The 12,608-nt window shown below is 46.3% G+C and overlaps 1 protein-coding gene across 2 annotated transcripts in view; it reads right to left on the reverse strand.

Annotated features, from left to right (window-relative positions):
- LOC137561017 (hepatic lectin-like) overlaps positions 1–12,608 on the reverse strand; it is a 35,562-nt gene that overhangs the window by 7,198 nt on the left and 15,756 nt on the right. The window contains exons 4-6 of one of the 2 annotated variants that reach the window (XM_068272227.1): positions 11,015–11,062; positions 4,772–4,914; positions 569–690 (exon numbers count right to left, since the gene is read on the reverse strand). In XM_068272227.1, coding sequence (XP_068128328.1) covers positions 569–690; positions 4,772–4,914; positions 11,015–11,062 — 313 coding nt within the window. The remainder of the gene's footprint in view (positions 1–568; positions 691–4,771; positions 4,915–11,014; positions 11,063–12,608) is intronic. The other variant, XM_068272228.1, reaches the window with a different exon arrangement.

Here is a 12,608-nt window from a genome sequence, read left to right on the forward strand (position 1 = left end):
ACTGACTTGGGGATTGATTTACTTTGTAGGACGAGATCCCCGCACTTTGGCCCATCCTACAAAGTCACTGGACCTGACAGGGTCCAGCGTGGGAAAATTGGAGCGTCCGTTAGTTTTGGGGGGAGTAAGTTAGTAGTGCATGCTACAGGAGTAGCCTACTTTGAAAAGTTTACTTGTGCTGCCACACTAAGCTGTGCTGCTTGAGCAGTGTAGCTTAGTAAATCAACCCCTACTGATTTGTCTGGGAGCCAGATGTAGCCATTAAAAGAGCCACATCTGGCTCCCGAGCCATAGGTTCCCTACCCCTGACCTAGAGCCTCTAGGGATCTAGAGCCTTCTCTCCTCTAAAGTGAGTATCTAACGTTTTTTTTTTTTAAAGAACCTTACGGTTCTCCTTTAAGTTCGATCACATTGATCGGATCTACCCGGCAAAATCAATCTGTGTACAGTATGAGGAGCATACATTTTGCCTATACTTTAATAGGGTTTATGAAACCATGCCACATGAGCTTCCATCTTGTCTTTTGCTCGCCCCGTGAAACAAGCAGGGCTGTTTGTAGAAACTCACTTTAAAGAATTTTCATAATCTGTTCCATCGACCCATTTCCACTGCCCTTCCACGTCCAAGTCATGCAGTCCAATCCAGAAACGTCTGAATGCCGCGGGAGATAGTTTGCCAGTAAGGAAGATCTGAAAATAAAAGACGCAGACTTAAGTAGTCTCAAACTCAGATCTCTACTGGATATAGCAACACATTTCACTATTATTTTGGTAAAGAAACTACGTAAAAGCCTAAACACCAGAACTAGGTTTCAGTTTCCCGGTTTATTACATACTGAAACCTAGTTCTGGTGTTTAGGCTTTTACATAGTTATTGCATGCTTAAAATACAGTCCAAGCATTCATATGCAAACTTTCCACTTTCTTAGCATGAGGGTATCAGGCTGCAGGACTGCTATAAAAAGACTTTCTGTACACTTTTTCTTTCTTGGATGGTAAAGGCATAGATTCAGCACCATGGAGAGAACCTGCCTCCTACAAGTTCCAAGTTCAAAACAAACTGAGGTTCCACCGAATAAATGGTGGAATCTAGAGTCCATACACATTTGAAAACTCTTGTATGCTTTACATGAAATATGAGAAAATTATGGAGCAATGGGGCAATAGGAAGTGATATATTCTTCCTATGGTACTGCATCCTTTTTGAATGCTAATGCTATAGGCTCAGTCGAGGGCTTCTGCGCATGTGCGGCTTGGCCGTGTGTGTGCCCCCAGCCATTCTCCCATCCCTTGGAGCGCAGCGCAGAATGCTCCAGGGGCTGGGGGTGCGATGAGGGTTGCGCCGCAGCTGAGTTGCGCATGCGCAGAAGGCCGCGACCGCCCAGATGACCAGGAGTCATAGCAGCTTAATGGAGGAGCCGAGGAGGATGGCGAGGGAGGCCACTGTACTTATGGGGTTGGAGGAAGCTCCAGGTAAGTATAAAGCAGCGCTAGGAAACCATCTCTGGTTTCCTTTAAAGAGACTCAGAGACAAAAAATGATAATAGATTTATACATTCCTGGGGCTTCAGAGACAAAAAATGATAATAGATTTATACATTCCTGCGGATCGCATGCAGGGCCGGATTTCTGGCAAGGCCACATAGGCCATGGCCTAGGGCACCAGAAATTTAGGGGCGGCTCAGTGAGGGGCAGTAAAGCTGTTCTGTGCAGCCATCCTTATCTACAAGGATATCTTTAACCCTATGTACTCTGTGTCCTGTACTTGTGTCGTCCCTGCAAAACCTGTAAGCTCTATCCTGCAGGTACACATCAGCCTAGCTCTCATGGTGACAAAGTGGGTCCATCATTAACAAGATGGCAAACATAACATAAAAGTTCTTAAGGAAAACATAATTTATAATCTATACGCGTATTACTAAACTACTTATTGTCTGTGACATCCAATGATGGAAAGTAAGTAGAATTCTCATTGGGGCAAGGAGGGTCCTAGGCGGACGGACACTAGGAGGGATACACAGAGATAACAACCATACAGACAGTACAGTTGGCCTTGGGCGGTAAAAAGTACAAATCCGGCCCTGATCGCATGGCAGCGATCCGCATGGATCGCTGCCATGCCGCCGTCCTCCGCTGCCTCTATCGCCGGTACCGGGTCCCGTAACTTCTGCTGGATGCAGCCAGTTGTAAGCGTGCACAGAGACTCCCTCCGTCTTGCCGACGCCTCCTTTACGCACGCGCCTGTGCAGTATGGAGGGAGTGCACTGCGCTTGCCTCGACTGGCTTAAGTTACGGGACCCGGTACCAGCGATTGAGAAGGCTGACTACGGCGGCATGGGAGCGAGGCATGCGGATGGGGCTGGAGGAAGCCCCGGGTATGTATAACAGGAAGCAGGAGATTTGGGCGCATGAGACAAGTGGACAAAAAGGGCGCCCCATTTACTCCCATTATAAATTTCGTTTAATGGGTGCCGAACAGGGAAAAAAAGGCGCCGGAGATTATTAACGTTTTACAAACGGCGCCCGGAGATTTTTAAGGTTTTATAACTGTGCTTGTGATGATTTAACTTTACAAAATGAGCCCGTGATGAATAACGTTTATAAAGATACTAAATCACTATTTCTAAAACATCCAAATCCACTTACCTGGGGCTTCCTCCAGCCCGTGGCAGGCAGGAGGTGCCCTCGGCGCCGCTCCGCAGGCTCCCGGTGGTCTCCGGTGGCCGACCCGACCTGGCCAGGCCAGCGGCCAGGTCGGGCTTCTTCTGCGCTCCATTATTTGTTTCACGCCGGCGCGCTGACGTCATCGGACGTCCTCCGGGCTGTACTGCGCAGGCTCAGAAGTTCTGGAGGAAGCTCCAGGCGCGCTGACGTCATCGGACGTTCTCCGGGCTGTACTGCGCAGGCTCAGTAGTTCTGAGTCTGCGCAGTACAGCCCGGAGGACGTCCGATGACGTCAGCGTGCCGGCGTGAAACGCATAATGGAGCGCAGAAGAAGCCCGACCTGGCCGCCGGCCTGGATAGGTCAGGTCGGCCACCAGAGACCACCGGGAGCCTGTGGAGCGGCGCCGAGGGCACCTCCTGCCTGCCACGGGCTGGAGGAAGCCCCAGGTAAGTGGATTTGGATTTTTTTTTTTTTATTGTCCCTGAACCTTCCCTTTAAGGCTCTTGTGTTATGTGCGTTTTCTGTCAAGTTCTAATACTGTATGTTTTGTCCTGGATTACTTGAAATGTTTCTTTTACTATCAAGTTAAAGCCTACAAGCAAATGCATCTCTACTCCCGTGCAGGCAGTCAGTGGATGCTTTATTTTTATATGTGCAAATGATCAGGGGAGTATATTCAGGTGACCCCTAAAGCGCACCTGAACTCAGAACTTCCTCTCTGCTCTAAAAGATAAGCAACAGCATAAGAACCTTTAAAGAAAAACATTTCTTTGCTACAGCTGATACAAATTATGCAATAAATCTGCAGTGTGTCTACTTCCTGCTTTAATGGTGCTTTCAAATTAGCTAAACTTTCTAAATAAATATTGGGTGCATTTCTCTACGGTTTCCCTCTGTCTGACTGTAACAATATATATTATCTTCTACACAAAAACGCTCCAAAAAACGCTAGGCATGTTAAGAAAACATGCCTAGAATCGCTCTGAAATCTGCTTCAAACACCTCTAGCGTTTTGCGGATCTGCTAGAGGTTCTTGGTGTGCACTGGCCCTATAAGATAAGCAACAGCATAATAACCTTTACAGGAAAACATTTGTTTGTAAATCCTGCAATAAATCTGCAGTGTGTCTACTTCCTGCCTTCATGGAAGCAGACATATTGCTAACATCCTGTGCATACAAATAGCTGCTCTGCCGGGGCAGAGGAGATTCCTGAGCTGACACAGATCAGAGATAAAATTACAACTTGTGATTATTAGTCACAGACGAGGGGGAATTAGACAGGCTAAACTCTCTAAATACACACAGGGTGCATGTCTCTATGTTTTCCTTCTGCCCTGTGGAAGATTCCATGTCCACTTTAACCACTTTCCGACCGCGTCACGCCACTGGGCGTGGCCGCGGCGGCAGCCCCAGGACCGCCTAACGCCGATTGTCGTAAAGTCCTGGGGCTGGGATTTGCAGGAGATCGCGCGCAGGGTGCGCGCGCATCTCCTGATTGAGGGGCGGAGCTCCGCCCCGACTTCAGTCTCCGAGCGGCTATTGCCGCTCGGGAGACTGTTAGACGGCGTGATCGCCGTCTATTTACTCTGTGCAGCGCTGTGATCAGCAGCAGCGCTGCACTGGGAACAGCCGTGTGACACGGCTGTCCCCATGGGGGACAAGAGAGCGTTCGGCTCTCATAGGCAGAAGCCTATGACAGCCGATCGCCGTAATTGGACGGCTGTGGGGTGGGTGGGAGGGAGGGAAGGGGTTTAAAGCAACAGTTTTTTTTTTTGTTTTTTTTTAAAAAGCAGCAATACAAATATTGATTAAAAAAAAAATAAACATGGGGGGAGCGATCAGACCCCACCAACAGAGAGCTCTGTTGGTGGGGAGAAAAGGGGGGGGGGGGGGTAATCACTTGTGTGCTGTGCTGTGCGGCCCTGCAGCTTGGCCTTAAAGCTGCAGTGGCCAATTTCACTAACAATGGCCTGGTCACTAGGGGGGTTTAGCCTTGCAGTCCTCAAGAGGTTAATGAGTAGGATATTTGGGGGACTCTCTTAGTGTAAATTGTGCTTCCTTTATTGTACCCACTGTATTCACATGTAAAGCAGACGGTATGGTACCTGTTCTTTATTGTTGTCAATTACTACCAGGTCACTTCCTTTCTGAACGCACAATTTCCTGGCTGCTGTCCAATCACATTTGTCCTTGCCAGCAAAATAGCACCTGTTCTGAAACTGGGTCCAGCCTGTCTCACAAGTCTTCCCTGAAACAATACAGACACATTACAAAGATAACAAATCCTATTCACAAAAGACTTCTCTTCTTGTATAGAATGCATTTGGTAAAGTGACTGAGACCCACAGTATTAGACAGCCATGCTTGAAACAATAGCTCTTGACCGAGGCGCATCCCTGATGGATCCGGTGATCCAGATAATCTCAGCCAAGTGCAGGCCGTGAGATTGAGAGAGGTAGATGCAGCTTATGGAACCACGTTTGTGTGTTGGGGGGGGGGGGGGGTAATATGTGGACAGGGACGTAACTAGAAACCACTGGGCCCACCTGCAAATCTTTGGATGCACCCACCCTCACACACATGGGGTATAGAAAACGCATACAACAAACCGACAGACGAGTGTGCTCCCAGCCTCAGCTTATTACACTCACACTGTCCACCTCTGATGGCGGCAGAACTGGCTCTGCAGACTTCTGCAGCATCACTACAATACACAGCACTTGGGGAGGAATAGAGAGAGTGCAGCTGCGCAACTCTCCGCCCTCGCCCAGCCGCGTACTCGCTGACAGCGTCCTCCTAGTGTCAGCGGGCGCACTCACATCTCTGCTAGTAGTGCATGTGAGGCCACGCCCCCCCCCCCCCCCCGCACGGACGCTGACACAACTAGGAGGACGCTGTCAGCGAGTACGCGGCTGGGCGAGGGCGGAGAGTTGCGCAGCTGCACTCTACGCCATGCGTACTGCGCAGCCGCGGGTCTTAGCAGCGGCCATCTTGCGTGGGGAATAGGAGACGACCCGTACAGTGGGGTCGGGTCGTAGCATGGGGGAAATAAAAATGATACTTTTGCGGCGCATTTGAACGGAGGGCACTGAGGAACTCGCCCGTGGAATCAAATATGAAACAGGTAATCATCAAAATTTCGTATTTTGACCTCGTAAGTCCTTTAAAGAAAAACATTTCTTTGTCACAGGTGATAGAAATCCTGCAATTAATCTTCAGTGTGTCTACTTCCTGCTTTCATGGAAGCAGATATAGCATACCTTCTTTCTCTGAAAATAAGACCTACCCTGAAAATAAGCCCTAGCTGGAGTTTTGAGCATGCTTGAAATATAAGCCCTTCCCCAAAAATAAATCCTAGTGGAAGTTAAAAAGGAGGAAGAAGCAGGCAGCAAGCAGGGACACAGCGGTGCAGTGCCGGATGGGCACCAATCCTGTCCTCCCAGCACACAGCAAGGTTATCAGCTGTGCAGGGATGACAGGGCAGGTGCCTGATCAGTACAGTAGCAAACCTTCAAACCTAGGAACAGCACAGTACAAAGGAACAAGAAATGCTCTGCTGAGGTAGCAGACATAGCAAACATCCTGTGTTTACCATTTAGCTGCTCTGCCGAGGACAGACAAGATTCTGAGAGATCATATTACATTTGTGATTAGTCAAAGATGAGGGGGAATTACACAGGCTAAACTCTCTAAATACATACAGGATGCCTTTCTCTGTAATTTCCTTCTGACCTGTGCAGGAGTTCAGGTCCACTTTAAACAGTGAACAGAGTGAGTCTCTGCCCAGTGTTATCTGCAGTGATGACTACAGGAGGAGGGAGGGAGGGTCAGGTGATGGCTCATTACAGAGGAAGAAATTTCCACTCTGCTGGCAGCTCCTATTTTGTGCCCAGATCACTGGATCATGTGACTTACTTTTCCAGAGGGAATAGCTCTGGAACAGCTGCATAAAAAAAAAAAATGTAAGTCATAACAAAGTCCGCTATTTACCTCTTCTAGCAATGAGAAAAAAGGGGGGGGGGGGGGAAGGCGAGCTAGGACCTCAAATTCAGGTTAAAAGCACACGTCAGTCTGGCATTTACAGACATGTCATTTTTTTCTTACTGAACTGAGGAGTGCTATATGCTTTCAGTCTTTTGGGAGAAAGGTGCTTTACAAGTGCTGCTTCCCCCATAACAATATCCCTCTTCTCAATTTCTAGCCCTAACCTCTCTCACATGCTTAATACACCACCGTATTGTTGATTCCTGCTTATTAGAAGATGGAGGCCAATGCCAAAACTACTGCTCCCAAGTCTACCTGCCCATGCCAAATCCAATTATGATATCATAAATATTTTACTCAGTCAAGCCTTGTCTACCAGCTTAAAGGGAACCTGAGGTGAGAGGTATATGGAGGTGGCCATATTTATTTCCTTGTAAACAATGCCAGTTGCCTGGCAGCCATGGTGGTTTTCTGGCATAAGTAGTATCTGAGTTTAAACCCTGGAACAAGCATATGGCTAATCCAGTAAAACTTGAGTCAGCTGAGTCAGAGTACCTGATTTACTGCATGCTTGTTCAGGGTTTATGGCTAAAAGTATTAGAGACACAGGATCAGGAGGAGGCAATTGGTATTTCTTAAAAGGAAATAAATATGGCAGCCACCATATCCCTCTCACCTCAGGTTCCCTTTAAAACCCTGTTAAAGGACAACCGAGGTGACATGTGACATGATGAGATAGACATGAGTATGTACAGTGCCTAGCACACAAATAACTAGGCTGTGTTCCTTTTCTTTCTTTCTCTGGCTGAAAGAGTTAAACATCAGGTATGCAAGTGACAGTTTCTGTCTGGGTCAGGACCAGGTCGGACTGGGTCAGACTATAGCATAACCCTCACTGATAAGTAATTACAGCCATAAAACACTTTCCTGTCAGCGAATGGCTTCTGAGAGCACGAAAGAGATAAAAAGGGTCAATAACGAGCTAGCTTTATCAAATGGATCAAAGCCCTCTACTCGCGCCCTTTAGCAACGGTAGTCTATAATGGCTTTAAATCATCCCCCTTCTCCATATCAAGGGGAACTCGCCAAGGCTGCCCGCTCTCGCCACTGTTATTCGCATTATCAATTGAACCACTCGCTATCCAGATTAGAAACAGTGCAGAGATACACGGTATTTCGTTGGGAAAGAGAACGCATAAAGTAGGCTTATTCGCCGATGATTTAATAGTGTGCATCTCACAACCCACCAAATCAATTCTAGCTCTAACTAAGATATTAAAACAGTTTGGTACAATTTCAGGACTTCGGGTTAACCCGGCTAAGTCAAAAGCTCTAAATATTTCCCTCCCGTCCCAACTGATGCAAGCATTGCAAGATGCGTTTGAATTTGATTGGGACCCCCACAAACTACCCTACCTTGGCATTCACCTCACCAATTCCTATGAATCACTCTTTCGCCATAACTTCCCCCCGCTTGTAAAGGAATTGACGGACCTACTGGAGTGCTGGAAGAGGTATTCAATATCTTGGTTAGGCAGAATAGCGGCTATAAAAATGACCTTCCTTCCTAAATTGCTCTACGCATTTAGGTTATTACCTATCTCCCTGCCCTCCTCATTTCTTGAATCCATCCAGCGGAAAATTAACTGTTTTATTTGGGGAACTCAGAAATCCAGGTTTAAAAAACTTTATTTATATCGTCTAAGGGCAGACGGAGGGATGGGAGCTCCCAACATTTCTCACTACTACAAAGCAGCCCAATTAGCTATCTTAACCAACTGGCAAGTGGACAATGATAGACCTGCCTGGGTGGATATAGAAAGCCAGCTTCTCTCACCTATTAACATCAAGAATCTTCTTTGGCTCACACCACAGCACCGTGCTAAGATCGACAACCCTATTATAAAACATTCCCTGCAAGTATGGGATAGTTGTAAATACTCGGGTCGTCTGATGTCAGCTCACAGACCACTCCTTTCCTTCCTGGGTAACCCTTCATTCCCGGCAGCTTTGAAGTCCTCTGGCCCTTACCATTGGTGGATTTCTGCCAAACTCCACAGAATTCAGGATCTAGTCACTGATACTGGTATCAAATCTTTTGATTACCTACGTGAAAAGTTTGCAATTACTTCCTCTGAGTCATTCCGATACATGCAAATATCCCATTTTGTAAAACAGCACCTTACAAACGTGGACTCCCCAACGAGCAGATCTTCCTTCGAGAATATCTGTGACACTAACCCTCGCTCCCCAGGGATTATCTCACTTATATATAAGGAACTCACACTCACTCACTCGCAAAGTAAACCCTCATATATACTAAAATGGGAAGAAGAGTTAGGCCTCGTTCACATCTGCTGCGCTGAAAAAGTGTGAAAGCGCATGGTAAAAAACGCATGCGCTTGTGCGCGCTTTAGTGTGCGTTTCTGTGCGTTGCGCTGCGCTTCTTTAAAGCACGTTTTGTTTGTTGTACCAGCAGCAGTTGTCAATAAAACTTTGTTTTTGTATGTAAATGTATTTTTTTCTCCAATTAGGGGTAAAAAACGCATGCGCTTCTATGCGCTTGTACGCGCTTCTATGCGCTAAAAAAGCGGACCCATTCACTTGCATTGCTGTGCGCTTTACAGCTCAGCGCACAGAAATGCATGCAACCCTACGTTTCTGTAACGCTGCTCAGTGCAGCGCATAGATGTGAACCAGCTACATTTAGTTACATGGAAAAGTAAATACCTTACTGATCGCACAGGGCAGTGCGCTGTAAAAAGCGCACAGAAACGGCCCTGATGTGAACGAGGCCTTAGGCCTTCAGATTGATTACACTGATATGTGCGATATCTGGGATAATATCCCCAAGATATCAATAAATGCAGACCTGGTTGAGGTAAATTATAAACTTTTACTTAGATGGTACCTTGTCCCTCAAAGAGTAGCTAAGTATAATAAAGGGTGCTCGGGCTATTGTTTTAGAGGATGCGGAACGACAGGATCTTTTGCCCACATATGGTGGAACTGTATAAAAGTACGCAGGCTATGGATCAGAGTTTGTACCTGGGCATCGTCCTTGATTAATGCTCCGGTCCCGCGGAACCCACTTCACGCCTTACTGGGATGTCCTTATCCACATTTAACTGTTGCACAAAACGCCCTCCTCAACTATATTTTTACGGTAACTAAAATTAAAATAGCAGCAGCATGGAACACCCGAACTTTATGTTTTGAGGCTGTCAAAAACAGACTTGGCAATATACTGTTCTTCGAAAAGCTGAGGGCACGTATGAACGATAGTATGAAGAAATTCCATAGAGTCTGGGACCCCCTTATCAACTACCTGTTAAACCCTGAACAAATCGCACTGGTGCGTAACCAATGAGCTCTTATAGACTAAGGGATCAAGCTTGAATGGCCCTCGCCTCTGGATTTCCCCTTCCCCCAGCTCTACTTCCTTCTTCTGAGTCCTCGCCTATTTACTTTTCTTCTTTCTACTCCTGATCTTCTCTTCTCCTTACTCTCTCTCTCCGCCAAATGTGGATGCAGAGGTGATTTACAGACACAGCAGACATACCATTTTCAAATGATCAAAAGTTATTGATCCATAATTACCATGCTTCCCACCCTACGGGAGAAGCTCTGTATTACACCTGGTACTCAAGTAGCAACGACGTGGACTTCCCACGACTAATAAGCAGGTCTGTTCTCACTGGAGGATAGGTCCTTTATCTAAGAGTACTACATCTGTTGACAAAGGTAGCCCCCATCCGGCCGTGAGAGGTTAATGTAGGATGGATGACTCCCTTTCTGTTACTATGCTAAAGTTTCTTCTGTTTAGTTTTCAATACCTCGAATCCCCGCTTGGGATCAACTATAGACTGATGGAAGCAAAGCAGATAATTCATAAGCTCCCCTGTAATCCCCCCTATCGTCTGGAAAACTAGATAAGGTGATATCATACTGCACTATATGTGGATGTCTGCTTCGAAAGAATCTCCTCTCCAATAATATGTGCAACCCCTTGTGATACTCTTCTGTTTGTATTTACCTGTATGCAATGTTATGATGTATACTTATTCTTCTGTCACTGTAAAACTTTCAATAAAAACAAGTGAAATAAAAAAAAAGGGTCAATAACTCATAGATCTGAGCTCTGACATACTTCAATGAAGGTGTCATTGAGCAGAAACAATGAAACAGTAAAAACTTAAAAACATTTTTCATTCATTTTTAGGAGACTGAGGATTGATACAATTGTTTTTTTCATCAGTTTATTTTTACCTCGGATGTCCTTTAACCAAAGAACCATTTGCAAGAACCTTTCTATGTGTGATTGTCTATGTTATTTTATGCTTTTCCTCTATTACTTGTCTTACTTTCAATGGCTGATTGTAGTTGGTCCATCGCTAAGGAAAGTTGAGTGGCTGCGAAGAGAAAATACGTTTACCATGAGTGTTTGTAAAGAGAAGCTTAACCCGTTTTATACAATTGGGGGTGGCCAGACAGGCTTCGGGATCGCTAGGCTGAAATCTATCGGGAATCGTTCTGTGGTGTATGGGCAGGCAACAGATCTTTCTTTTTCACATTTTTTAAACCCAATGGGGGTTGGATTACAGCAATTTTGCTATATACGTCATTTGCCGGTACATGTAATTAAAAAAAACAAAAAAAAAACAAAAAACCTTGTTTTTGAGAAATAATTTTAAAGATGCAGTGGGAAAATGACATGCATATTGTAGCAATTTGATAGCATGTTTGCAGGCTGTGCAATGAGCAGAGACACACACACCAGCCGCCCCCCTTCAGTATAGGTAGCAAGAAGACTCCTCCCCCTTCCCTCCAGTATAGGTAGCCGGATGACTCCCCGGTATAGGTAGTCAGATGACTCCTCCCCCTTCCCTCTCGTATAGGTAGCCTGATGACTCCCCGGTATAGGTAGCCAGATGACTCCTCCTTCCTTTCCCTCCAGTATAGGTAGCCAGATGACTCCCTTAAAAGGGACACTTAAGCCAGGAAAAAAAAATGAGTTTTACTCACCTGGGGCTTCTACCAGCCCCCTGCAGCAGTCCTGTGCCCTCGCAGCCACTCACTCATCCTCTGGTCCCCCGCTGCCAGCTAGTTTCGTTTTTGCCGACAGGCCCGTCAGGACTGGCCATGCGTAGCTTTTTCCGCATTCCCGACTGTAATTAGCGCTATTGCGGGCCGCAACGCGTACAAAAATACGCGTTGCCGCATTACGCACGCATAGATATGCGGCCCGCAATAGCGCTAATTACAGTCGGGAATGCGGAAAAAGCTACGCATGGCCAGACCTGACGGGCCTGTCGGCAAAAACTAAACTAGCTGGCTGCGGGGGACCAGAGGATGAGTGAGTAGCTGCGAGGGCACAGGACTGCTGCAGGGGGCTGGTAGAAGCCCCAGGTGAGTAAAACTCATTTTTTTTCTGGCTTAAGGTTCACTTTAAAGAGGAGCTGTTAGGTATAGGGTCTCAGAGAAAAAAACACATATATCAGTAGCAAAATATTGGCTGTACTTACATTACATATGCATTTCACTGTCCACGTTTGGATTTCACAGAATTTTTATATAGTATTTGCAGAGATTGATGCTCCTGACAGCTCATGGCAAGTTCCATGTTTGTCTGTCTTGTATGAAGCCAATTGTGATGTCATATCCTCCCTCACCCTGCTTCCTGATGGTTGGACTCACAAAAAAGATCCAGATCAAAGATCCTAAATGGTTGATGATCCAGACAACACAGAAGTGCAGTGAATATTTATTAGCCATGTGGCTAGGAACAATACCGGACTGGTGCCGTATACTCTAACAGAACATGTGCTCTGTGAACAGCACTTGATTTTTCAGAGCTGTGAGCTTGGCTGCAAGATACAGGCTGCTGTAACATGAATCCCTGTGAAAACAGCCTTAGGGCGGGGTAGTCAAATGAAGGGGAGGACCAGGGAGAAGAAG

Source organism: Hyperolius riggenbachi, chromosome 3 (assembly GCF_040937935.1).
Source record: "Hyperolius riggenbachi isolate aHypRig1 chromosome 3, aHypRig1.pri, whole genome shotgun sequence".
Lineage (NCBI taxonomy): Eukaryota > Metazoa > Chordata > Amphibia > Anura > Hyperoliidae > Hyperolius > Hyperolius riggenbachi.